The sequence below is a fragment of the Achroia grisella genome, unplaced genomic scaffold (assembly GCF_030625045.1).
Source record: "Achroia grisella isolate CSIRO2021 unplaced genomic scaffold, CSIRO_AGI_Agris_v1 utg1241, whole genome shotgun sequence".
Classification (NCBI taxonomy): domain Eukaryota; kingdom Metazoa; phylum Arthropoda; class Insecta; order Lepidoptera; family Pyralidae; genus Achroia; species Achroia grisella.
Window position 1 is genome coordinate 1,092,359 of NW_026712604.1, and position 24,666 is coordinate 1,117,024.

At 32.9% G+C, this 24,666-nt stretch overlaps 2 protein-coding genes across 2 annotated transcripts; one reads left to right on the top strand and one right to left on the bottom strand.

The window, feature by feature from the left end:
- Positions 1-119: 119 nt before the first annotated feature.
- LOC131854640 (B-cell CLL/lymphoma 7 protein family member A) lies at positions 120-3,514 on the bottom strand. Its single transcript, XM_059205770.1, has 3 exons — positions 3,321-3,514; positions 3,024-3,208; positions 120-2,428 (listed from the first exon to the last, which is right to left on the bottom strand). Exons 1-3 carry the CDS (start codon positions 3,407-3,409, stop codon positions 2,301-2,303), a joined length of 402 nt encoding a protein of 133 aa, XP_059061753.1. The 5' UTR covers positions 3,410-3,514; the 3' UTR covers positions 120-2,300.
- Positions 3,515-4,156: 642 nt separating this feature from the next.
- On the top strand, positions 4,157-23,408 carry LOC131854642 (transmembrane GTPase Marf). The gene is made up of 15 exons (XM_059205772.1): positions 4,157-4,275; positions 12,549-12,863; positions 14,863-14,989; positions 15,449-15,611; positions 16,522-16,752; positions 17,377-17,484; positions 17,996-18,146; positions 18,662-18,825; positions 19,438-19,590; positions 19,798-20,005; positions 20,397-20,629; positions 21,198-21,371; positions 22,045-22,241; positions 22,656-22,878; positions 23,158-23,408. Exons 2-14 carry the CDS (start codon positions 12,659-12,661, stop codon positions 22,855-22,857), a joined length of 2,316 nt encoding a protein of 771 aa, XP_059061755.1. The 5' UTR covers positions 4,157-4,275; positions 12,549-12,658; the 3' UTR covers positions 22,858-22,878; positions 23,158-23,408.
- Positions 23,409-24,666: the final 1,258 nt, after the last annotated feature.

Sequence of the window (24,666 nt, forward strand, 5' to 3'; positions counted from 1 at the left end):
TTATGTTAATATATATAGCTTAAAGTTACGATCGACAGGGCGAAGCCGAGACTGGCCAAATAATGAAACCGGTGTAGTTTCGGTTAATATACTTTGGTATCAATTTGGTTTGGCCAATGTGAATCAAACTCTAAATTGCGCCGAAACCAGACAAAGCCCAAATCACAGATAACATAATATTACATACCCAAATTAAGTTCGATGGGACAAAATATAACTGTTACTTATGTATTAGCTTGCCTGAACACATTATCTGCCATTCCCGTGAGAATTTGAAAAATATCATAAAAGCTGGAATGAAGTAACATTCAGTTCCCCTTTTCATGATACAGAAACTTACAGTTAAATAATAAAGTAATTAAGTCACATTACAATTTCATTATATTTACAAAATTATTTCATTTGCAAAATTAAAAATTCATACATTTCACACTACATAGATATAGAATAACATAGATACAGCTTCGTATATCGCAAGCAACGATAATAGGCCGTTGAAGAAATGCCTCCTGAATTAGGTCTTTTTAAAATTTAATTACCATCTATACAGGGCCATGAATTAGGGTTTTGTAAACTGCATTGGTAACCCTGTGATAACTACGTATTCACTATGGAATCGATGAGAGCTGGGTTTATACAATTTACATGGCGATAAAAATGTAAAATGAACTTCTATTTAGTCATATTTCAACTATGCATGTAGAGAACAATTTATATATTGGTAAAAATGTAAATGTGAAATGGACTTCTATTTCCATACCCAACGTAACATTTCAACTATGTGTGTAAAGCAAAACCTATTATAATATGCAGCCAAGATTTTAAAAGCATAGAAGATGTAGTATCTTCACAGGCATATTGGAGTGAACTCACTGTTCTAAAAATTAGTGTATTGATTTATACAATTCCAGTTTGTAATTAAATTAAAAATGTAATTAAAACATTAGTGATTGGTGTAAGTCTAGATAATTAAATAAAATAATAAGTTATAAGTATTTTATGAAATAATCTATGATAGCAATTATAGTATTTTATGAACCATAGATTGGTTTTCCGCAAATATTTCCTAAAATAGGTACTAATTGCTATTTAAAAACCTGAAACCCATAGTTCATAATATTAAAATTCTAGTTTATAAAAGTATGAGGCAGCGTCTGAAGTGTTACATCTCACCGACAATGGAGTATTTCAAACATTTTTAATATTAACCTTTTGCTAATATGCATCATATAAAACAGTATATATCCAGACGATTCTTTTAAATAATTTATATGTGTAACTTATATACATTCCATTTTGTAAACAATTCAGTACAAAATACAATTCATAAACTTTATTAAGGTACTACCATACCAGTTGTACACTAATCTAGACACTAAGTACTGAGTGAAATTGAACAGTGATTTTCTCTATAATTAGAGTATAATTAGGATTTTCTATTCTGTTTGTTTATCTGAGATAAGGAGTAAACAATCTTAGTATTGTTTTTCATTTAATGTCATTTAAAAATAAGATAGGCACAATAATCATTTTATGGTAATAAATCTTTACTTCATGCCTATGTATGTTGTATAAATATAAAATTAATTAGAATAAAAATTTTATATGACTTATACATATTGCAAATATATATTAATATTAATTACTTATAAAAAATAGAATACTATTGTACACATTCTGTAGCAAGATATTTACTATGTTTTATAAACATTTTTGTAAACTCCCAATATCTCATGGGTAGAAGCATATTATATCTGTGCAAAAAAGTAATTTATCACACACCTAGTACAATAATGAATTAACTAAAAATATTGAATATTTAAAATTAGACTTTAAAGATAAAACTAAAGTGGCTTTGCCTAAGTTTGTATTTTTTTAAATAATACAATATTATACTAGGTGTGTGATATTCAACTGTATTAAAAAAAAAGGGTATACAAAGTTTTTTTTTATGCTATGACATTGGCAAACAAGCATATGGCCCATCTGAATTCTGTGGCAAATTCATCAGTAGGGTCATCCCTACATCTAAACTGTCATGACATTGTAGTTTTTTAAATTGATTAAAGATTTTTTTTTAATTATGAAGGTAATAAAAGTTAGTTTGTCTATGGTCTTTATTTTAACAGCTATGCCACACTATTGTCACACCATTGTCTGTACCTGTACATATATGCATATAAATCACAAATGCAAGCAAATTCACAGCACTTCACTATATAATAGTCACAATATAATTAGTCAGATTGAATTAGTCTTTTCATTATCAGGACTTATATATCCCTTTTCCTTTGTTTGACTCAATCAGTTTTTAACCGTTTCGCTGGTGTTGTGGTGCCACTGCTCTGAGAATTTGAGTCTTCAGAAAAGTTCATATGCGTTGAGGTGAATTCTGTTGGACCCTGGGAATCACTCACTGTTGAAAAACCTGTAATAGTATTGTTTTTTTTTATTATAACTTGTAAAACTGAAGTAACTGGAATTGCTAGGTAAATGTATAATGCATTATTACCTTATAACAGAATATTCTGTATGATTAATTGCAGGAAAAAATCCTTAAAACTATATAATTAACTATAATAATCAATATGGGTATAAAATTTTAAATAAAACTAATTCTCATATTTCTACATATTCACAGCTTTAAATTTGTAGTGTCTGACCTAAATTACAATTAATGACTAAAACTTACATTGACACAGGTTTCAATTTTTGTCAGAAATTGGGGATTTCTTTTGAAATAGTTCTTTTATATAATTATTAAGTTATTGTAGAAGTTATTTAGTTGTAAATGCAAAATTTCATTCAGGTATTTGATCCTACTAATACATGTAAAAGAACTTGAAATTTATGGTAGAATGTATGTTATGCTTTTAAGCAAAAACTACTAAATCAATTCATATGTAATTTTGTATACTTATAGATTATATCTTTCGTTAACACAAGAAGGACTTTTTACCCCAATTTACGCAGGCATCGCCGCGGAATTGTTAATAGATGTAATAATATTAAAATTTATTTACATGTATTTGAGTCTTCTGCCAATCCGAAATTGGAGTTAGAAGAATCGTGCATCTTCTTAGGCGTCAATGTGTTCTCCTTGTTCTCCCGTTTCGCTGCGTGCTTCTTTTTCTGTTCATTAGTGGATATTGGGACCCATTTATAAATTTTCATTGTAGTTTCACCGATCGTTACCCATTTTTTTTCCCTAGAAAATATAATGAAAATCAATTATCAAGATACAATTAAACAGAAATCATATATAATAACAAGTTTTATCAAATGAAAATATTAAATTGTAGAAAATACGCGACTCTTACCAATGGCGAACTTTTTCAACAGCTTGCATGACTCTTTTGATGTCATCTTTGACACGATTTCTAGTCTCTGCGCGTACAGATCGAGACATTTTAAATTAAGTTCAAGTTTAATTTACAAGATACACATATATCATTGGGCAAATTTTAACCTATAATTCAAACTTAAAATGCAAAATTCAACAAGCACCGATAAAACAAGAAGAGCAGATTAAAATGAATGAATTGAATGAATGAAGCTAAATGACAGACCGAATGAATTCAATCGATCATGAAAATTACAAGTCGAACTATCTACAGATTGAATTGTCATTCGTAGAAACATAGACAATCGGTACTGACAAACCAATCCAAGTACTGAATACTCTGCTATTTCTAATGGTTCAATAGTATGCAATTAGTGGAGAACTAACTTTTTCAGTATTGCCCGTTTAGACTTTCTGATCTATGTTTACCAATGTGAACGTACGAATGTGTACAAAAAATAGTTCTGAATAAATAAATAAGTGAAGGATTTGATAATGTCTTAATTCTTTAAAAGAGTTTTCGTTAATTCTGTATTTTATAAGAAATTTAAATGTCTAGATTTCGAATAACTACATGATTATTTAAACAAAATTTGTTATGGTTACATTGATAACTTTCATTTTTCACATTATTTAACAATCTGGTTTTGATCACAGAATAGATAATCTTTGATCGAGCAATTAAATACAATTATAACAAGGAAATCGAAATTAGACTTGGCAACATTGACATTCCGTATGATTCAGTCAATCATTCAAGTCATAGATTATCTATTCAGTCTTTTCATTCAATCTTCTGAAATTTAATGAAAATTGAAAACAAAAAATTCTAAATGAAAAAAAAATTGTTATTATTTCGTGTCGCAAAATACTAAAAATAGTTTTAGAGATAAATAAATAAATATTTATTTAACATGTTACTATAAATCTAGGTATGTATTGAATATTTTTATGTTTGGTGTACTTACGTTTTTTTACTATTGTGCTTAATTTAGTGATTTCAAACGAAATTTTGCGGCTGTCAGTTGTTTTATCTCTTATTCAACCAATTGTATTTATTATTTTATATTAAATTTCAATAACATTAATCTGTATGTGCACAAATTTTCACGCGGCTCAGACTGCAGGGATGCGCATTGATTTCGATGATGCAACGAGATGATAAGGTGCCATTTATTTACAAAAATAATGCTTTTTAATGTTTATATCCTTTGCGTAGATATACCTTTGCCTCTTTTTATTTTGATGTTTTGATTATTGTTACTCTAAGTTCCCAAACCACCAAAATAACCTCTATCGTTTTTACAGTATTAGTTTGGTGCACTCGTGATGCTTGCTACATTTTCAAATCAACCTTACCTGCATTGTTTTGATCAAGGAACATAATACTCTAAAGAGAAGAAGGGTAACCTAGTACAAAAAAAATGGGAAATACTCCAATACCACTAGCGCTACAAATTCCGCACGGAATATTTTAGCACTAATAGTGGAGGGAAATTCAAATATTTTGTGTTTATAATTTTATTACTCAAGTCTTTAGACGGTCAAGAGCTTCATCAAACACGGATATTTTGCCTTTAGGAACAAAAAAATCAGGCAAATGTAGCCTTGAATGGCAAAAATAACACGTGCTTGATCAAGCTGTTGGCCGCATTTCTACAAGCTTCATAAGAACTACCATACCCTGATGGATAAAATGGCAGAGAAGCCGTCATAAACATTAGTTAACTTTACAAATTAAAAATGTTTAAATTTTAATTTATAAGATTAACTGGCGCTTATGAAAGCAGGTCTAAAAGCATTAAAATAAAAAGTATATTTCATGTATTCTTGGAGATAAAATAAGAACAAAGATTTTGATTTTCTTTTATTAGTTTCATTCCATTTGCCCGTTCATTTGAGTGGCGTGTTACGCTTACATAGAATTCAATATCTTGACCCTAAAAATAAAAGAAACTACTGATTTTTTACACATACTGAATACATACAATCACAAAATAATACAAAAACGAACAAACTTTTATATATCAATTTCTAAATTAATTTATTTAGGAATTGTATTTATGTACTTTATGTACACATAATATACTGAATCTATTAGGTTGTCAGAAAACAGTGATAACACTGTGTTAAAACTACATAGTAATTATAATTTAGGACTACTAAAATCATTATTATTATTTACTGTTACAATGGTGTTTTATTAGCAATAACGTTCATAGTTTGCATTATGTATGAACCATGTGAAGGGTATAAGGCAATGAACAGGGAATATTACAGTTTTTGTTTTCTTTCGTTTTGTACTAATATCTATATTAATGGTGGCTAATTATTTATCTACGGGCGAAACGAAAGGAACTGGGAATATCCATGACATTCTGGTATACTTTAATAATAAAAAATTGGTTTTGTTTGCTTATTTGCAACATAACATTTGATAACTTCTAAACAATAAATTGCGATTTTCTTGTAATACATTAATTAGGTCATTCCCGGTTCTGTCTGTATGCTATATATATATATATATGACAGTGGCAGATACAAACTAAATTTCGGAACTACAGTTATCAGTGTTTCATACATATTAAACATTTAAATATTTTAACAGCGTTATGTAAATAGCCCTAATATGAACTACATATTTCTATTTATAGATATGGCGCTGTAAATTTATTTGTATTTTCTTTTTTCAGAGCGTTGTGTTAGATATATTACAGTTTTTTCATGTAGCGGTATACAATAAAAATAATCTAAGAATAAACAGGACTTTATTAACTATGTTTATTGTATCCAAGTAGCAACGACAATAGCTATTTGTTAAAGGCGACAATTTATACAAAACTGAATGTTGTATGTATTTTATATGAATTGAAACAAAACATTTGGAAAAAATTTTGGATGTTTCAAGAACGGTTAATGTAATGTGTACATTTTATTCTACATATACCCTGCATAAGGGATTGCAGCTAGTTTATTAGCAAGTTACCACTTTCTATTATAGAAAATAGTAAGAAAAGAACAACCGAGTACCACAGAGTACAATAGCTAAAACAGGTTTATAAGACAGCGTTTTACCTCCATATTCATAAAAATAAGCATGTAGTTAAAATAGATTTGTAGAAAGTATTATATTTTATCAACATGGGGTTTTATGGATAAGGAAGTAATGGAATGATACCTAATTAATAACAGCGAGAGAAATTACCATAATTTTGAACCTAACTCCTAGCTGTTCTTCGTATTACAATCAAGCTTACAATCGTAATTACAATTAATTACTTGTTTTTTAATATACGCATTTTTTTTTGTAAACTCTTTGATTTCTCCTCTTCATTAAATTCTCTGTTTCTTAATACAGTATACCTTTTAATACAAATACGAAAAGTAGATATTATTAAATGTTTTTTATTTTCATCATAATGTTCTGGACATTTTAATAAAAAATTAAAGTCCACTTGAGAAAGAGCAGATATTACATTATTTTTTAATCCCTTTTTCCAACCTTCCTCATTTAATATTTTATTCACTGCTGAAGCGCATACCTCTATACATTGCACAAATTGTATATTTACATATGTAAGACTTCTGTCCATTTCATTATATTCCCTAAAATCTGTAAATAAAATATTAATATCGTCCGTGGATTCCGATGATAAAAATATTTGTTTACAGCATATACATTTGTGTTTATTTTTTTTAAAAATTAATCCACAGACATACGCACATGCTTGCGCTTCAGCAGATGCCTGCTCAATTGCTTCGGTTGCATCAGCAATTAGTGGTTCAAAATCCACTGTGGAACTCTCACCTGTGGATATGTTATCAGGTTGTTTATCAGTAGGGAATAAAAAATTTTTTAAATTATCATTAAGGATGAATTCATCATCTTCGCAATTTCGTTTTAAGCCAGAATGGCGTAAATTATTTATAATAGCTGTTTTTGCTCCCGCGATGAATTGTCCAGTACTTGGGTTATCGTTAGATCCACAGTGGTATCTGATGCAACCGAAACAATTTTCAAGTGGATCTTGGTTTAAGCGGCGTGTCGAAAGAGTATTCACTCCTAAGTCCTGTAAATTTTTCCACAATCTTTCTACCGCGTTTATAGTTCGAATCCACCCAACCTGTGATGGTGGGGGTGAATTCGAACCAATAAACTTCATTTCCGAAATGAATTTTCTCATATTCCTAAATAATTGAAGGTGAGATGACCGTGGTGTCATATTGGTTGAAAATTTTTTGCCGCCACGTAAGTCAGGAGTATCGGCATTAACGGCATCAAACAGTTGGTCAAAATTAATTAATAATGCCGCTGTAGCTGACGCCTCTGAAGGGAGTTCATCTGAAAAAATTATATAATAATTATATTCAAAATTTTCAGTTAATATACTAATGGAAACCTTTAAAAGAAACCTTTGCAGTGAAAACTAAGACAACACAAATATTGTCAAAGATGTGTAAGATATGAAATGTAGAGTTATTACAAAGAAAAAGAACTGATAAGAAACTCAATTGAATTACTTATTTGTTTTTTAAAAGCCAGTTTATTTACAATGTATATTAATATAGGTGTCTATGTCTATTATCATTAAATGAAAATTCAGTGTGTGAACAACTATTGCCATTTACACTCGTCATTCAAGTAATCGTTTAGTGAGTAATAGGCTTTGCTCAGTAAATATTAATAATAGCAAAAACATCCAGACCAACACAAACAATCATACTCATGTATATAAATGTTTGTACCATGTGAGGATCAAACCTGCTACCATTGGAAGTAAAGAGCTATGTTACAGCTAGAGCACTTCAGGCTATCAAAATAGATTAAAAAATACTTACTTGTTGCAATTTTATGCAATATTCCAGCTGTAACTTTATGGCTGAACACTTGCACAGCCAATTTGACACGCATTTTTTGTTTACTATTAGGGTTCAAATGGTGTTCCGTCAATGCAGGTGCAAAAACAAAATTAGGATTGTTTTTATCCAGTTCATAAAATTTTTGCACATGTGACCATCGCCACACCTGTTGTGATAAAGTTTTGTTAGAACATCACAACAATAATAATATTATACTAGTTAGAATACATAAATAACTTTATTAAATTATCTTTTATTTTGCTTAACCACTTTTCATAATGAATCAGAAACTCAAAATAGTATTTGAAGGGTTAATGCATGTATTACAGATAATGATAATACTACAACATAGTAAACTACTTTTATGTATGCTAGACATAATATATCTTTAATAGTTAGTTATTGTTTAAATGACTCTTCTGTTACATTATTATTATACTATATTTAATATTATTTACATACCTCTAGCAGTTTGACCATCAATATTATTTATGTTTGTTATTAAACATTCAATATCATGTTTTAAAAACATATTTCTCGTGCATTTGATGAGGTGCGGCGGGTCTAATATTGTGACAACTTCATGTCCATCATGCACAAAATAAGGATTCTCTTTTGTGGAACCAAGGATATCAAGAGCCTTTATGTTGACTCTTGATAAGTCGCATACTGTCGCCACTACAACTAAACCTGTCTTCCAACATTCATGTAATATCTGAAAAGTAATAATATATTAAAAATACAATAATATTTACTATACATAATATAAGAAATTGATTAAAAGAATATTGTATGTAATATTAAAAAAAAACATACTTCTTTAATTATGACTGATAATCTGTCTGAGGTTACAGACTTCCCAGAAAAATAAAATGATACTGGTTGCTTCCATTTTTTTCTTAAACCTGTCAACATGAACATTAAGGCATTACAAGCTATTTGATTTGTTCTGTTATGACTACCATGATCTTGGAATCCTTCAATAATATCTGTCTTCTCATTATAATACAGATGTTTTTTTATCGTCATTTCATCAAATACTAGAATACAAAGATTCTCATCCTCCAATTGGCCTTCAGCCATTCTCTTCAAACTTTCGAATACTTGTTTGTTAATGCCTGTTTTTAATGGTATTTTATTCAGCATCTTTTTTAATGTACTCTGACAGGGTAACGCAAACATTCTTCGTAAAAGTCTGTAGCATGCAGGTGACTTTTTGTACAATGTTAAAGCCATAATTTTTTGATCAACATTATATCGTCGACCTTTTAACTGTCTTTTACAATTTTGCAACTGGTTTTGCAACAATACTATAAATGTATTACTTAACTTCAAATCAGTCAATTTTTGAACATTTTCATTCTCACATATTTTTTCTAATTTGGCAGCTTTCTTTTTACATTTTAAACTTTTGCGTAATCTACTTATCTCCTTAAAACTCTGACTGCAAATTTTACAGTTTTTTCTCTCTAGCACTTAATTCAACAAACTTCTTAACATTTATATTTTTTAAAATTCCTGTGGAAATTTTTTTGGTTTTAGATTTTGATAGATTAGTTACACAGGATGGCCCTGGTTGTGGACTTATTTCGCAAGTCACTTGTGCTACAGTTTCAATATTTAGTGCAACTTGATGAGAGCTATCTACTGCAACATTATCTTCAGTAGGCACTGAATACCTTCCTAATTGCTTTTTTGTAGTGTTGGTAAAACAAAAATCCTTGAAGTGTCTTTTACATAACACTTTATTGCTTTTAAAAAGTTTGGATAAATCATCCAGTGATGTCCAGTCTTATCTAACAAAAGTTAGCCCAAGCTCTTGCCCTGTAAAACAGTAATAACAATATAAATATTTTTATTTACAATTATATGTTTACTTTTTCTGTCAAGTTTACATATGTTAGTTAATTTATTTGAACAAATTTAATCATTTAATAGAATAACCAAAATATTCAATGGTATTAGATTTTTTATTGTTACTGCTTTTATGATAACTATAAATTTTGGTTCTGGCCATTAACAGTTTTATCACTAAATTAAAATAATAAACTAATATAGAAAAATCTTTATGATAATTTTTAGGAATTTTAATTTCAGTTTGTCAATATATCTTTTGAAAATATACTAACGTGTTTCATTAGCAAACTTAGTCATTTCTCCATAAAACATGTCATTTAGGTTTCTATGTGAACAATTCAATTTCTTTTTATCAAAATTTTATGTATGTTACATAAGGGGAGGTGTGGGGGGGAGGGTGGCTTAAGAATTTTAGAAATGCAAATGTGGACATAGCACAAAAACGGTTGATTAAATTATTACTATATAGATATTACAATGGTATAACATACCCGGTAAATCATATCCAATTTGACTGTGAGGTGGAAAAATCAAATGTATGTATGTATAATAAAAGTTTACTATCATTTGGAATAATATTATAGTATAATTACATTATACTATAATATTATTGAAAATACTACCTGTACCCGTGGTTTCACCCGCCTGTTCTGATACATAGGTATATTATTGTAAAGTTTTATCAAAATCCGTTCAGTAGTTTTTGCGTGAAAAAGTAACAAACATCCATCCATCCATCTATCCATCCACACAAACAAATTTTCATGTTTATAATATTAATACGATAATAAGATGTGAAAGTCACCATACCGTCCGACATTTGTTTTTCCAGGTTTAGGAAACCGGTGGAATGATAGTGCCCCATCCTGAATAGCAGTTATTCCACATTTAGCACACTTTCTATATGCATCCGTAGACATAGTTGATTATACCCAATATCCACAATATGAATAAATACAAGTCGTTGCAGCGAATCAATTCTAGCATACAAACAACTGCTATAATATTCAAAACATAAACACAAGAGCTAATTTATTCAACACAAGAAACAAGAAAAGAAACAATTTAAAAACTTTCGAAATGTAACGAACTTTCTAAAATGTGTTTTTTTAAATTAATATTACAACTTTGACTTTGACACTTCCATCGAAGCAAATAATCACTACGTTATGAACATGCTATTTTTGTTTATTACAAAAATAGCATGTTCATAACGTAGTGATTTTAGTAGTAAAAGTAAGTAAACAACATTTCAGTAGGTAATATAAGTTTCTTTGCTAATAAAGCATTTAGCGTGTAATCATTGCAAAATATATACAAAAGTATGCAGTATTTTGTTTTTTTTTCTAATAAATTAAAATTTAAAATATAGTAAATTGAAAAAAGTTATTTTTGATTATTAATTATTCCATTTCGACAAGTATTTTTGAAAATAACTTCAATAATCTACTAAAATAAACAACTTATTACGAAAGCGAAACCACAACGTAAAGATACGCGTGGGTAAATGGAAATAATTTATTATATAAAAAACTGGTTCGCTGAGAGCTACTTCTTATCTTCATATTATATTTTTCTCTCATAAGTTATTTAATGAAATTACATTATTTTGTGGAATTCCGCTACCATACAAATCTGAATTATATAAATCCATTAAGTAATGAAACGGACTTCAGCAAAATAACACCTAGTTCTATAAAGCAGTATACCATCGTATCCGAAATGGGCTCTAAAAAGCAAGAACCCATGAATATTTTTTTTTATAAACTGTCGTTCAATGTTATACTCTGTTAACCTTCATTCATTGTCATTCATTGAATGTTGTTGATATTATTGCAAGAACTCAAGAGAAAACAGCACACTGTTTTGTCATATTAGATGTAATTTTGTTCAACCGATCTACAATCATGATAAATGGTTTAAATAATGATTATATAAATAAATTATTATAGTTTAGTCATATTATTATTTAAATGTTAATTTAATTAGTTTAAGTATATTATACGTACATTACCCATGAAATTATTTCTTTTTTTTATTATAGCAATAGTTAATATTCCGCAACTCACACATAAGCAATTGTTCATTGTCAAAAACATCTGTATGAAAGACAAACACCCCTGGTTTTGATGGTTTGATGGATGGATGGTATTTTCTTTATATTAGCATGCCAGCTGTATATTTTTATTATCTATGATCAATTGAATATGGTGTCTGTGTTTAGGATATTGTTTGTTTGTTTGTCTACAAACAAATGCCATCTATCTCTAAAACGGTTTGATATATCATATTTAATTACGTAGTGATTTTAAGTCTATAAATAATTATTATTCTATGACTAAAGAATTCATTTATATGTAGGTTCTGATGCCTAAATAATATTGAGACTATTTTTTGTGAATATCACTGGATTCTTTTCAAAGAATATGCACCATATTATATACATATATGTACTTTTTGTTTATGCCTCTTTTATTTTTTGTTGCAGTCACCCACTGCATGTTGTGTTAGAACTGTAGAAGTGATACATTGACTATATTGTTGGCATTGTCCGGCATAAGGTTCAGCTAACGACAACCGTGCATCTTTCCTTCCCGTATGGCTGCATATGTTAACCGTTCCATGTCAATGATGGCTGGCGACGGGCCCCACAATGTTGCGACACTCAACAATGGCGCTGTCCGCGTCAACATGCCCAATGTGGATTCACCACTGCAGATATTTGTAAGAGCCAAAAAGAAGATCAATGATATATTTGTTGAGATTGATGACTATGTTAAAGATGCAGTCACATTCATGCATAGTAAGTAATTTTTTTTTTATTTATTTTATTTGAATGGGAAGCAAGCAGATGTTCCATGAAATGGAAAATATCAACTATTGCCAATATACATACAACACCATTAGACATCACATCACCATATAAGCCTGTGCTACACTACCTACAGTAGTGGGGTATTTTCAAATTACTTATAAAAGTAATTAAAATAAATTTTAAACAATTTAGTTACAACACAAATTATTGTAATGAATAATGATCCGAATAGAGTGTTAAATAATATTTACTATTGTAATTGTAATGAAACCTTATACAATCAAGTCACTGGACTTTAACAGGTGTATGATGTGAGTTTGAATGATATACCTGTATTACTAGCTGTGCATGCGGTTACCCACATTAAATTTATAGCATATATGTTATTCTAATGTATAAGCTATATTACTGTAAATTTCATCAAAATCCCTTCAGTAGTTGTTGCATGAAAGAGCAACAAATACCCATCCATACTCACATACTTTCGCATTTATAATATTAATAAGATATATTTTCTCATTCCTTTATTAATATTGTTGTCTCACAATGTGACACATTCTCCATCTATAGTGATATAAATAAATATATGATTATGTCACTTATTAATTACTTTATCTATACATAGAATAGAACCTTTGGAACTGGTACTAATGTCACTATCAAGGTATTAGAGTTGTTTATGTAATAAAATTATATTACTATATCATTAGAAAATAGAACAAATAAACCATTTTGTTCTTTATCCTTCTTTTTTGATGAGTTATATGGTAATATTCATTAGAGTTAATATTACCATATAACTCATTCCTGTGAATGTGATGAGTTGTTGTTGTGATTGTTGTTGTAGTATAATGTTATTACATTAATTAGACAATTTAAATCAGATAACATAGACATGAAATACTAAAGAGTTAATTAATAATAATATGAGTAAATATAATTTTACTGCAAAGAAATCAATGTCAGTGTCTATCAGTTATATAATACTGGTATCTACCTTCTGTTTAATGATGATTTAATTAATCATGTTTACATAATATTACTAACATGCAGATGATAAGCAATGATTAAAAACAGGTAAAATTAAAAAGACTGTCCTTTGTCCTTTTAATTTTATTAAGCATGGTACTTGTGCGTAGTTTGAAATTCATCATAATTATAATTCGGGAAGAAGTGCAAAAAGATAAAACTTATGTATGTGTGTAAGAATTGTAGTATACAAAACAAAATGACACATCAATTGTTTACATTCACATTAAATATAAATTTATCATCTGGACAGAGTTTAATATTCAACATAATTATAATTCAGGAAGATGTGCAAAAAGATAAAGCTTATGTATGTGTTATAAATATATTATACAAAATAAAATAAAATATTAATTGTTGAGTATAAAATGACATAGTGAATATAAAATTAGAGTTGTGAATTTGGTTAACAGCCAAATACACTCTGTTTTCTCTGCCTACACTCTCCTTAATTCTTTCAAACAGATTTGTGATGAAGATAGATTTATAGTAAAATGATCTATATCCATATTTAATCAACAATTCCAACATTAATTTAAATATGAGTTGAATACTAAAGCATATATTAAAGATTTGATTATGCAATAAAAAGTTGAATAGAATATTTGTCTTAAGTCTTATATTAATTCCATAATATTCTTTGAAATTTAGACAGTTTGCAACCATTAATTCCATTTTGAATGTTTCAAACTGTCTGAGGATGTTATGGAGGTTCACATTTCAGTTATATAGGTATTATTTTGTCTTTGAAATTAGCTTATTAACCGTTTTCAGACCATGCCACCTAAAATGTTATGGTCATATTTTGATCACAATTCTGCTCTATTTTCTTCAATGCAATTGATTGTTATTTTTTTTCCAGTTTTACTCCATAGTCATCCCTTGGCATATCTTTAGTATAATCTTAGTTCTGTATACTTTTGCTATTATTTCTTATGTATATAATGCATATTTACAGCTGTATCGGGAAACAAAGGTATCTCGAGTGCACAGGATGTCGCACACGTGGAATCATACATCAGTAAAGTACAGGCTATACGAGAAGTACTCAAACGGGATCACATGAAAGTTGCTTTTTTCGGCAGGTGAGTGTCCTCTGTTATACCTACTATTGACAGAGAGGTGGCCTGTGTCCTACACCATTTGGCCTGATGGCTATTATTATCATTTAGGATACTTCTTGTTTGATACACTCTTGACAGAACCGGTTGTGATCATATGTATATATGTTGTAGAGTGAGAGACAGATGTCATCCACCTTCCAATAGCTACACATAAAATTAAAAATTCATCGTTATTGCCCTGATAGTCTAATGGTTTACTTACTATCCCAACTTAGACTACAAGGTCTCGATTCTTATTAACATCAGAAAGCTTAATTCTGACTGACTTTGGTGATAGAAACAGCTATAATATATCGAAGTTATTAACCGCCACGGATTCAACCTAACAAAATGTCAGCATATTTTGTGTTGTGTTTATTATCACATCTAACAATTACTTTGCTATTTTAAATAGATTTAAAACTTTTATTAACATTTTAGAACAAGCAATGGGAAAAGTACGGTGATAAATGCCATGTTGCATGACAAGATCTTACCCAGTGGTATTGGGCACACCACCAACTGCTTTCTGCAGGTAGAGGGCTCCGATACAGATGAAGCATTCCTTCGTACAGATGGATCAGAGGAGAAACTTAATGTTCAGGTATATATGTATACTTGTATTTTAAGGAAAATTTTTGAATCATTTAGTAAGCCTAAATAATTCAAACTTTTTTCAAGGATATATCTACATATAATTGGTCACCCATTATATGTATATATATCCTTGTAATATATTAATCTTTTAATATATCGATAAATGAAAACTAAGAATAATTTGTATAGGAATGTGAAAGCAAGAATTAGGTTTTTTCCTACAATTTTTCTCTTCCTAAGAACCATTCTTGAATGTCATAAAATATAAAAAAAATTTATAAATTGGGTTAACAATCCTAAATTTAGGGGTACCAGTCCTATAACATGTTAAAACAAAAAATCGTAAACATTAATGAATACAGATGATTTAAAATATTTGTGTATGATGAACTTATAAACATTGATGGAAGAGGTGAATGACTAAGACGTAGTTATATCAATTTTGAATGGATGTTAATGGAATGGTGCACCTGCCTATTCTAATGGTATACACTGGCCGGGTGCCAGTGGAGGATGATAAGATGAGCATGAGGTCAGTTTAGTTAACACATTGTGGCAAATCCACCAGAACCACTTATTACAAACCATCATAATAAATTTCTGTTGGAACAGGGGAAACCGCATGTAGGTCAATCTGACATGGTAACTAGTGCTAGCAATGGGATACCTAGTCCACATTACTAATAGTAGTCGGGGAGCGAGATAGTTGGATGGAGGAGTGTAGTGCTATGTTTGGTATCAATCGGTGAGCCAGCTGGGGCAAGCAGGCTCGCAACTGCAGGAATGCTCGCTGGTGCACATGTACTGGCCGCGCTGTAGAGTTAGGTGGGGAGGGAGATAGTTAGACGGAGGAGTGTAGTGCTATGTTTGGTGTCAAATAGTCAGATGGAGGACTATAATGCTATGTTTGGTGTCAGTCGGTGAGCCAGCTGGGGCACGCGCTGTGTGCGTCGCGCCTGCAGGAGTGCTCGCTGGTGCACGTGTACTGGCCGCGTGAGCTGTGCGCGCTGCTGCGCGACGACGTGGTGCTGGTGGACTCGCCCGGCGTAGACGTAACGCCCAACCTCGACACCTGGATCGACCAGTACTGCCTCGATGCAGACGTGTTCGTACTCGTCGCCAACGCTGAGTCCACGCTCATGGTCACTGTGAGTACACGCACACATATATTTAGTTTATGAACACTTATTAGCGTTGAAGATCTAAATGAATGTACTATTGAATTTAGAAAATATTTTCTTAATAAATTTATCAATAAATTATAATTCTTTATAAATAATTATTTGTGACCAGAGAATGAAGATAGAACATATTATATTTTATGAGTATTAAAAATAATACACATACACTACAATATTTTTAATAATATAACTATTACAGAAATTTTTAAGATACTTCATTGATATGACATATCACACACGTATATATAACGCCATCTAATTCCAAGCTAAGAAAAGCTTGTATAGTACTCGCAATACCTTAACACATTTTTTATTAATTCAAGCATAATGAACTACAAAGGAACACCCAGTCCAAACAATCATAAATACAAATATACTAATGAATACAATTGTTTGTATGTATATGACTTTTTTACTAATCTCTAGCGTACATAAACGCATACACAAGCATTCTAACAAATTTGCTTTGAGGTCTATTATTAGGTTGATGAAGTCGCCTAATAATATTTTTCTTCGTATCCAGATAGCCATTAGTTAATTGTATTTATATGTATACATTAATAAATTAATTTGACTAATATTGTGTTCCAGGAAAAGAATTTCTTTCATAAAGTATCGACAAAAATATCGCAACCAAATATTTTTATATTGAACAACAGATGGGACGCGTCGGCATCCGAGCCAGAATATTTAGAACAGGTTTGTATACCAAGTGATATTTTTTACAAGTTCTATAGACTTAAATTGGCGTAAGGACCTCATAAACGACTTTAAGATCTTCTAAAACCTCTCTTAGACGTCATATTTTAAAGTCTAATAGACCTAACTATTAAATCACGAAATTTGAACTATTAAAGAAATTTGTTTTATTGATTTTACACCGACAAACATATATGATATACTCATATGCTATAATATTTGTGAAGTGATCAGCTGTAACAAAGACGCCACGTCTTTCACGAATCTAAAAATTATGACATTAGTAATTTTTTTGGCACCAGATAGAGCTATCTATATGGGTTACAAAAAAAGAAAATATGCTCCAATTGTCTATAATAATATTTTAAAGTTAGAAATTATGATGAAAGATTAATATTTAGAATTTATAATGTATTTAAAATTTTTAATGCTTCGATTATTGAATTAATATAATTACCATTGTACATACCATATTCTAACAAATAAATATATTACTATTATTACATTTTAGGTGCGTACACAACACGCCAACCGCTGCGTGGATTTCTTGGCAAGTGAACTGCGCGTGTGCACGCCCAAAGAGGCGGAGGACCGCATCTTCTTCATCTCCGCGAAGGAGGCGCTGCTGACGCGCATGCGCGAACGCGAGAAACCTGTCTCATGTGAGTTTGTTTTGTAACCATTCCTCTATGTTGGGTGTAATTGGTGATCGTGAAGAGGCGCAAGTCCTTCCTATTACACAGAAGGAAAACAGGGAAACCGTGTGAATTCTTGTAGTGGTAGGTTCGGCGTCAATTGATGAGAAGTTGGTAGATGTTAGGTAATTGCGATTCTAATTAATTAATGAAATGTAGTCAAGTGACGGTCGTGGCTTAGTAGTTGTTAGTTCGTAACTTAGTAAAAATGCAGTTTCCTATATAAAGAATTTTGAATTTTGATCACCCAGTGGTCGAAATTTGATCATAATAAAAAATACAAAAAAATCTTTGAACCAGCTATAACAAATAAAGAAAAGAATATGTGCGTGTGTCAAATACATAGTGTGTAATGATTTTTTATTGATTTAATGTATATTTTATGCATAATTTCATACTCCTCAGTCTGCGCACAATTCGTAAAAGAGGGTAAAAAGTTTTTACTTACATATTAATATATAGTTATTTGTGATTATTTGCAGCGCCGATCATGGCCGAGGGTCACCAGGTGCGGTACTTCGAGTTCGTAGACTTCGAGCGGAAGTTCGAGGAATGCATCAGCCAGTCGGCCGTCCGCACCAAGTTCGCGCAGCACTCGCGCCGCGGGAAAAACATCGCCGGGGACGTGATGGCTGCACTAGAAGAGGTATCATGCCATATCTAATTATCACTCTAGAATCTTAATATACGCACATAAAACTAATTAAAAAACATTTTTTTTATGGATGATAATGGAATGGCAAACCCACCTGTGCTAACGGTTTACGCTGGCGGGGCACCAGTGGAGGTGATAATATGAGCATGAGGTCAGGTCAGTTGGCAAACAAATTGGCCAGGAATTTATCACGATACTTTCCAGTGGATCAGCGTGGAGGTCAACCTGAGTTGGTACTTTGCTAGCAATGGAATAATTAATTCACATTACTAACAATTCCTTTCCCCCCTATAAATATTTAAATTTTTGTTTCTAATGAATATGGTAAAAAATTACTTATTGAATTAATTAAACCTTCTTTTGTCTAGAGATAACATGGTCAGTGTATATACATCGGTTATATTATTGAAAGTATCATAAACAACGGTAATTACAGTCGCCGTTAGTGCGATCCCCTCAATGCAAAAATTTTATTCTTAATTAAAATATCTTTTTTTTTAACTCTCTATTTGTGTCTTACAATTTTTCTACATATATTGTGTATAAGATAAATGTATAGATACAGTAAAAAAAGGCATGTGTAATCTTGAAATGTTTGTACAGGTCTATAATAACGCGACGAAACTGAAGTCTGAAAAGGTGGACAAGCAGCGTATGCTGCATGAACAGCTGTCGGCGGTGGAGGACCAGCTCACCACCATCACGCGGCAGATGAAGGACAAGATCAACCGCATGGTCGAGAGTGTCGAGCACCAGGTACAGACATTGTAGCAAAATTTTATTATACCTAATCCTTGTTTTTATTGAGACATTTTGGCTATTATTAGGAGCGATGTTTTTATCTCCTCAGGATAGAGTGTATACCGTGTTTAGAGTTTAGCGCTGAGTGAGGTGCATGCATGTGGCGGTACAACATCCCCCTCTTATAGTGAGACGGATCCGCAAGTAATGTTTTGTTTGAAGGTGTCGCTGACGCTGAGTCAGGAGATCAGGCGTCTGTCGGCGCTGGTGGGCGAGTATGAAGCCCCGTTCCGCAGCGAGCGGCCCGCCCTCGACCAGTACAAGCGCGCGCTACACCGCCACGTGGAGTCCGGCCTCGGGGAGCGGCTCAAGCTGAGGCTCTCCAAGGACATCGGCGCTGAGATGCAGTCCGCGCAGCAGGAGATGGCCGGTCAGATGTGCTTCGTCATTGTAATTATTAGTATGGCTGTGGGGCGGCAGCAAACTAAAAGCAAACACTATGAACTTCTGTCGACACTCGACACCCTTCCATTAATGTACGTCTTCACACAACGTAGATTTAAGTTCAGTAAAGTACCTCTAATATACGGGTTAGTATTGTAGCACGGTGATTATTACCTCACCACTGTAGCGTTATATATGATGTGATGATTTGTTTCGTGTAATATACAGCAGTAATAATTAAAGTACATTAGTAAGTTTATTTGACAGTGTACGGTATTACATACTGTGCCTACACTTGTAATATAACGCTACAGTGAGGTGATAACTAATGCACTATGGTAGAAATAAAAAATAATAATATCGATGGTATTCTACAGACCGCATGTACAACATCCTGCCTAGTCACAAGCGCGCGGCGGCGGCGGCATGCATGGTGCCGCACCAGCAGCCCTTCGAGGTCCTCTACCGCCTCAACTGCGACAACCTGTGCGCTGACTTCCAGGAGGACCTGCGGTTCCGCTTCTCGTACGGGATCACGGCGCTCATACAGCGCTTCAACGGCAAGAACACCAACAAGATCGCGCTTAAAAACCCACCGCAGTACACGCAGGTTAGACAAAATATTTTTGATGCTAAACATAATGCGTATAAAACTTATTCTTATTCTAATTTAATTTAGGTTCGTTTTCTAAACAATTCTTTCACATAATTGTACGACGTAAGACCAAAGTAACACATTAAATAAATAATAATAATCCTGTACAATTCACACAACGCCATCTAGCCCCACGGTAAGCAAAGCTTGTGTTATGAATACTAGACAACTGATACAAGAACTTAGATTTTTTTTAAATACATACTATACATATAGAAAACACTCAGTACTCATGAATACAAAGTTGAACCCGCGACAATCGGAAGACAAGCGGTGTAATCAACTGCTAGACCAGCGAGGTTTTTTTTTTTACTTGGAGTTAAACCTCACGGAGACCTGTAGGTAGGCCTCGGGGGAAGTACTGGTTCTGCTGGACTCTTACCGACTAAAAACCCCAAGGAGTTCCTTCTCTTATCCTTTTGTCAGAGCTACGGGAGTGCGCAAGCAATCTTCTGCAACCCTGACAGCAGACCATCGAATATTTCGATTGGTATGTTCTGAAATATATAATTTTGGTGGTCAGATCCCGCCAACAGTGAGGAGCCTGCCGTCGCTGGAGAGCGGCGAGTCTCGCACCGTGACGACGCTGAGCGCCATGGGCCCGTTCAGCGCCGAGGAGTGGGGGCTCGTGTCGCGCTTCGCAGTCGGAGCAGTCACCTCGCAGGGCACCATGGGCGGACTGCTACTCTCTGGACTTGTAAACAATCACTTTAATATATATATTTTATATTATATATCTTAAGTAAGCAATAAGGCCAAATTAAAAGCTACTCTAATTGGAAACCACAATGAATAAATAGGTTGAAGAATGTATGGAAAGTAATAATGAATTCATCCAATGTCTTTTTGTACTCGTAAACGTCGTAAATTAACGTCATCTATTATTTTATAACAAATTAATTTACAGTATTAAATGGCATATTTAAAATTAATAAGAAAAACTTATTAATATACCCCTTTGAGAAGTATTTTTCTAAGATTACTTTGTTATGAATATGTTATGTAGGGGTTAAATCCGCTGTTTAAATGTAGAGAAATACAAAAGTAAAATGTGTATATAATTGGTAAAAGTATTGGTGGCTTACAGTATGTCAACAGCGAAACTCACGAACAATAGAAGACATCTAATGCACACTGTTTAATAAAATATAAAATTCTAATCGCAATTCCTTCTATCTGGCCAGATATAAATATAATAACATAAGTTTCAATATGTTATCCTAATTCCTTCAACTGTTTTTACGTGAAAACACACAAAGAGTTTTCACCTCATCACGACTTTAGTATTATCTAAAAAATATTGAGTTGAGCAGCTGAGTGGTTTGGCACAGTGCAGCAGTTATTAATAAGATGTGATGTGTTGTGAATAGCTGCTGAAGACAGTGGGGTGGCGCGTGGTGGCGGCGGTGAGCGCGGTGTACGCGGCGCTGTACGTGTACGAGCGGATGACGTGGACCGCGCGCGCGCAGGAACGAGTCTTCAAGCAGCAGTACGTCGCGCACGCCGGCAAGAAGCTCCGGCTCATCGTAGACCTCACCTCCGCCAATTGCAGCCACCAGGTGCAGCAGTGAGTATCCGCGCCCGCCCCTACAGGCTCATGCTCGGCTGCCGGCTCATCATCATACACCTCATCTCCGCCAACTCCAGAAACCAGGTGCAGCAGTGAGTATCCGCGCCCGCCCCTACAGGCTCTTGCTCGGCTGCCGGCTTATCATCATACACCTTACCTCCGCCAACTCCAGACACCAGGTGCAGCAGTGAATATCCGCGCCAGCCGCTACAAACTGCGGCTACAGCAGTTGGTGCAGGTGAGGTCGCCGATGAGCTGATGATGAAAAATATGAAAAGGTAACATCGATACATACTCACAAACTTTTGCCTTTATAATGATATGTTAATTCGGGGCTACAGACGCGAATTATTATACAGTCCACTTTGGCTATTATATAAATATCGCTAAGTATAACAAATGTCTCACCAGGGAACTGTCAACGATGTTCGCGCGGCTGTGCCAGCTCATTAACGAGGCGACTACGGAAATGGACACGGAGCTGAGCGAAGTCCGTGAGGCGATCAAGCTGCTGGATCATGCGTCCACCTCCGCCAAGAAGTTACGCAACAAGGCCAACTACCTGAGCCACGAGCTGGAACTCTTCGATGACGCGTTCCTGAAGCATAACTAAGCGTTCAGCTGGCTCATATTGGTCAGTACCGTACTTTAATTTTTTTTCCTGGACCATTCGTCCACCTCCGCCAAAAAGTTAAGCAATAAGACCAACTACCTGAGCCACGAGCTGTAACTCTTCGACACCGCCTTCATCCAGCACAATTTACAAAAAAATATCTAAGACTTTATATCAGTTATCTACTAACCATAACACAAGTTCTGCTTAGCTTCCTACTAGATGGCGCTGTGTGAGTTGTCCTGATATGTTATTAGTAATGTTATTTATTTTAATGACTGTATATATATTCTGTTACAGTCAAATTAGCGAAATGGAGGCGGGTGAAACTGTTCATTGCCAGCCTTAGGCGGCCTTCATACGCCGCCCGTCGACCGCCACGCGAACGACATCGAATTCGGCCTTAAGCAGTAGATTGAAATAGCAGTAGGCAAGTTATTTATTTAATTTAATTTATTCGTACCAGACCCGTCACAGATCGTTGTGCGTACATCAGAGACTCGGTAATACTAGCGGCTCATCCCTACTTTGCATGTGTGGAACTTCTCTCTTTTTTATATAGACTCGCGCTTACTTAACATTTATCGTTATATTTCGCCCAATTCATATTATATACATTAATATCTTTTTAAATTTATAGCCTATGTGTTATTCTGATAAGATATATTACTGCAAAGCTGCATCAAATTCATTCAGTAAACTTTATGGGAAAAAATAAGAAACATCCATCCATGCATACATACATACATCCATCTATCTATCCATCCATCCATCCATCCATCCATCCATCCATCCATCCATCCATCCATCCATCCATCCATCCATCCATCCATCCATCCATCCATCCATCCAACCAACCATCCATCCATACTCAAAAACTTTCGAGTTTATAATATTAAGTAAGTTTAGCGTAGCTGGATGCTTCAGTGGATAGGCCGATTATCTTTTTTGTGTTATTGTTTGGGGTAATACGAACAGTATCAAGCAAATATTTTGGCTTTATGGGTTGTCATATCTGAGGATAAAGGATTCATTTATTTATTGTGTCAAAGATAGAAGTAAATACAACAGTATTAGAAATTTAATTGTGTGTCTAATACTGTATTTATACAGTTAAATTAGACATAATATCTTTATCATTCTAATAATAGTCTAAAAATATTTCATAGAGAAAGCAATATATATCTGTATTTCTTGAAACTATTGCTTGTTAACTAAATTGGAATCGGATAGGACCTTCCATTTGGGAGAATTAGGCTGGAATTAGGGACTTTGGGTTTAGTTAATTAGCTCTATAAATTATAAAGACAATAACTAAATTGCAATCTAGTTACAGCGACATGTAACGGGCTGGCAAATGTTTATAGTTTTTTAAGTGAAATAGTAAGCTTTTCAATCGACTGCTTCCAAGGTGTCGACTATGACATGACATTTGGGAGTTACGTCCCCACGAAACCGTTAGCGTTAAATGCGCTTGCGAATTTTTACGCGCGTTTAATTATGCAATAGTATGGGTATGTGTAGATAATTTTGCGAGGTTTTTTCCGATATGACTCATACATTTGTGTATTTGTTAGAAAAAGCGCGCAGAAAAATTCGCAGTCAGAATAGCTGCCTTTATACGATACGTTCTTTCATGCGTGATCAGGAACGCGCGCTGTTTTACCGCGGGAAAACTAGCGAGCGCAATTTGAATTTGTTTTTTTTTTTCTACATTTTTTGTAGTAAGTCTTTCAGGCATGGCTCAGGACCTGTACTTTCCTTAAAATTTTAGCTTTTATATATTCCGCATAGCCTATTATACTAAGA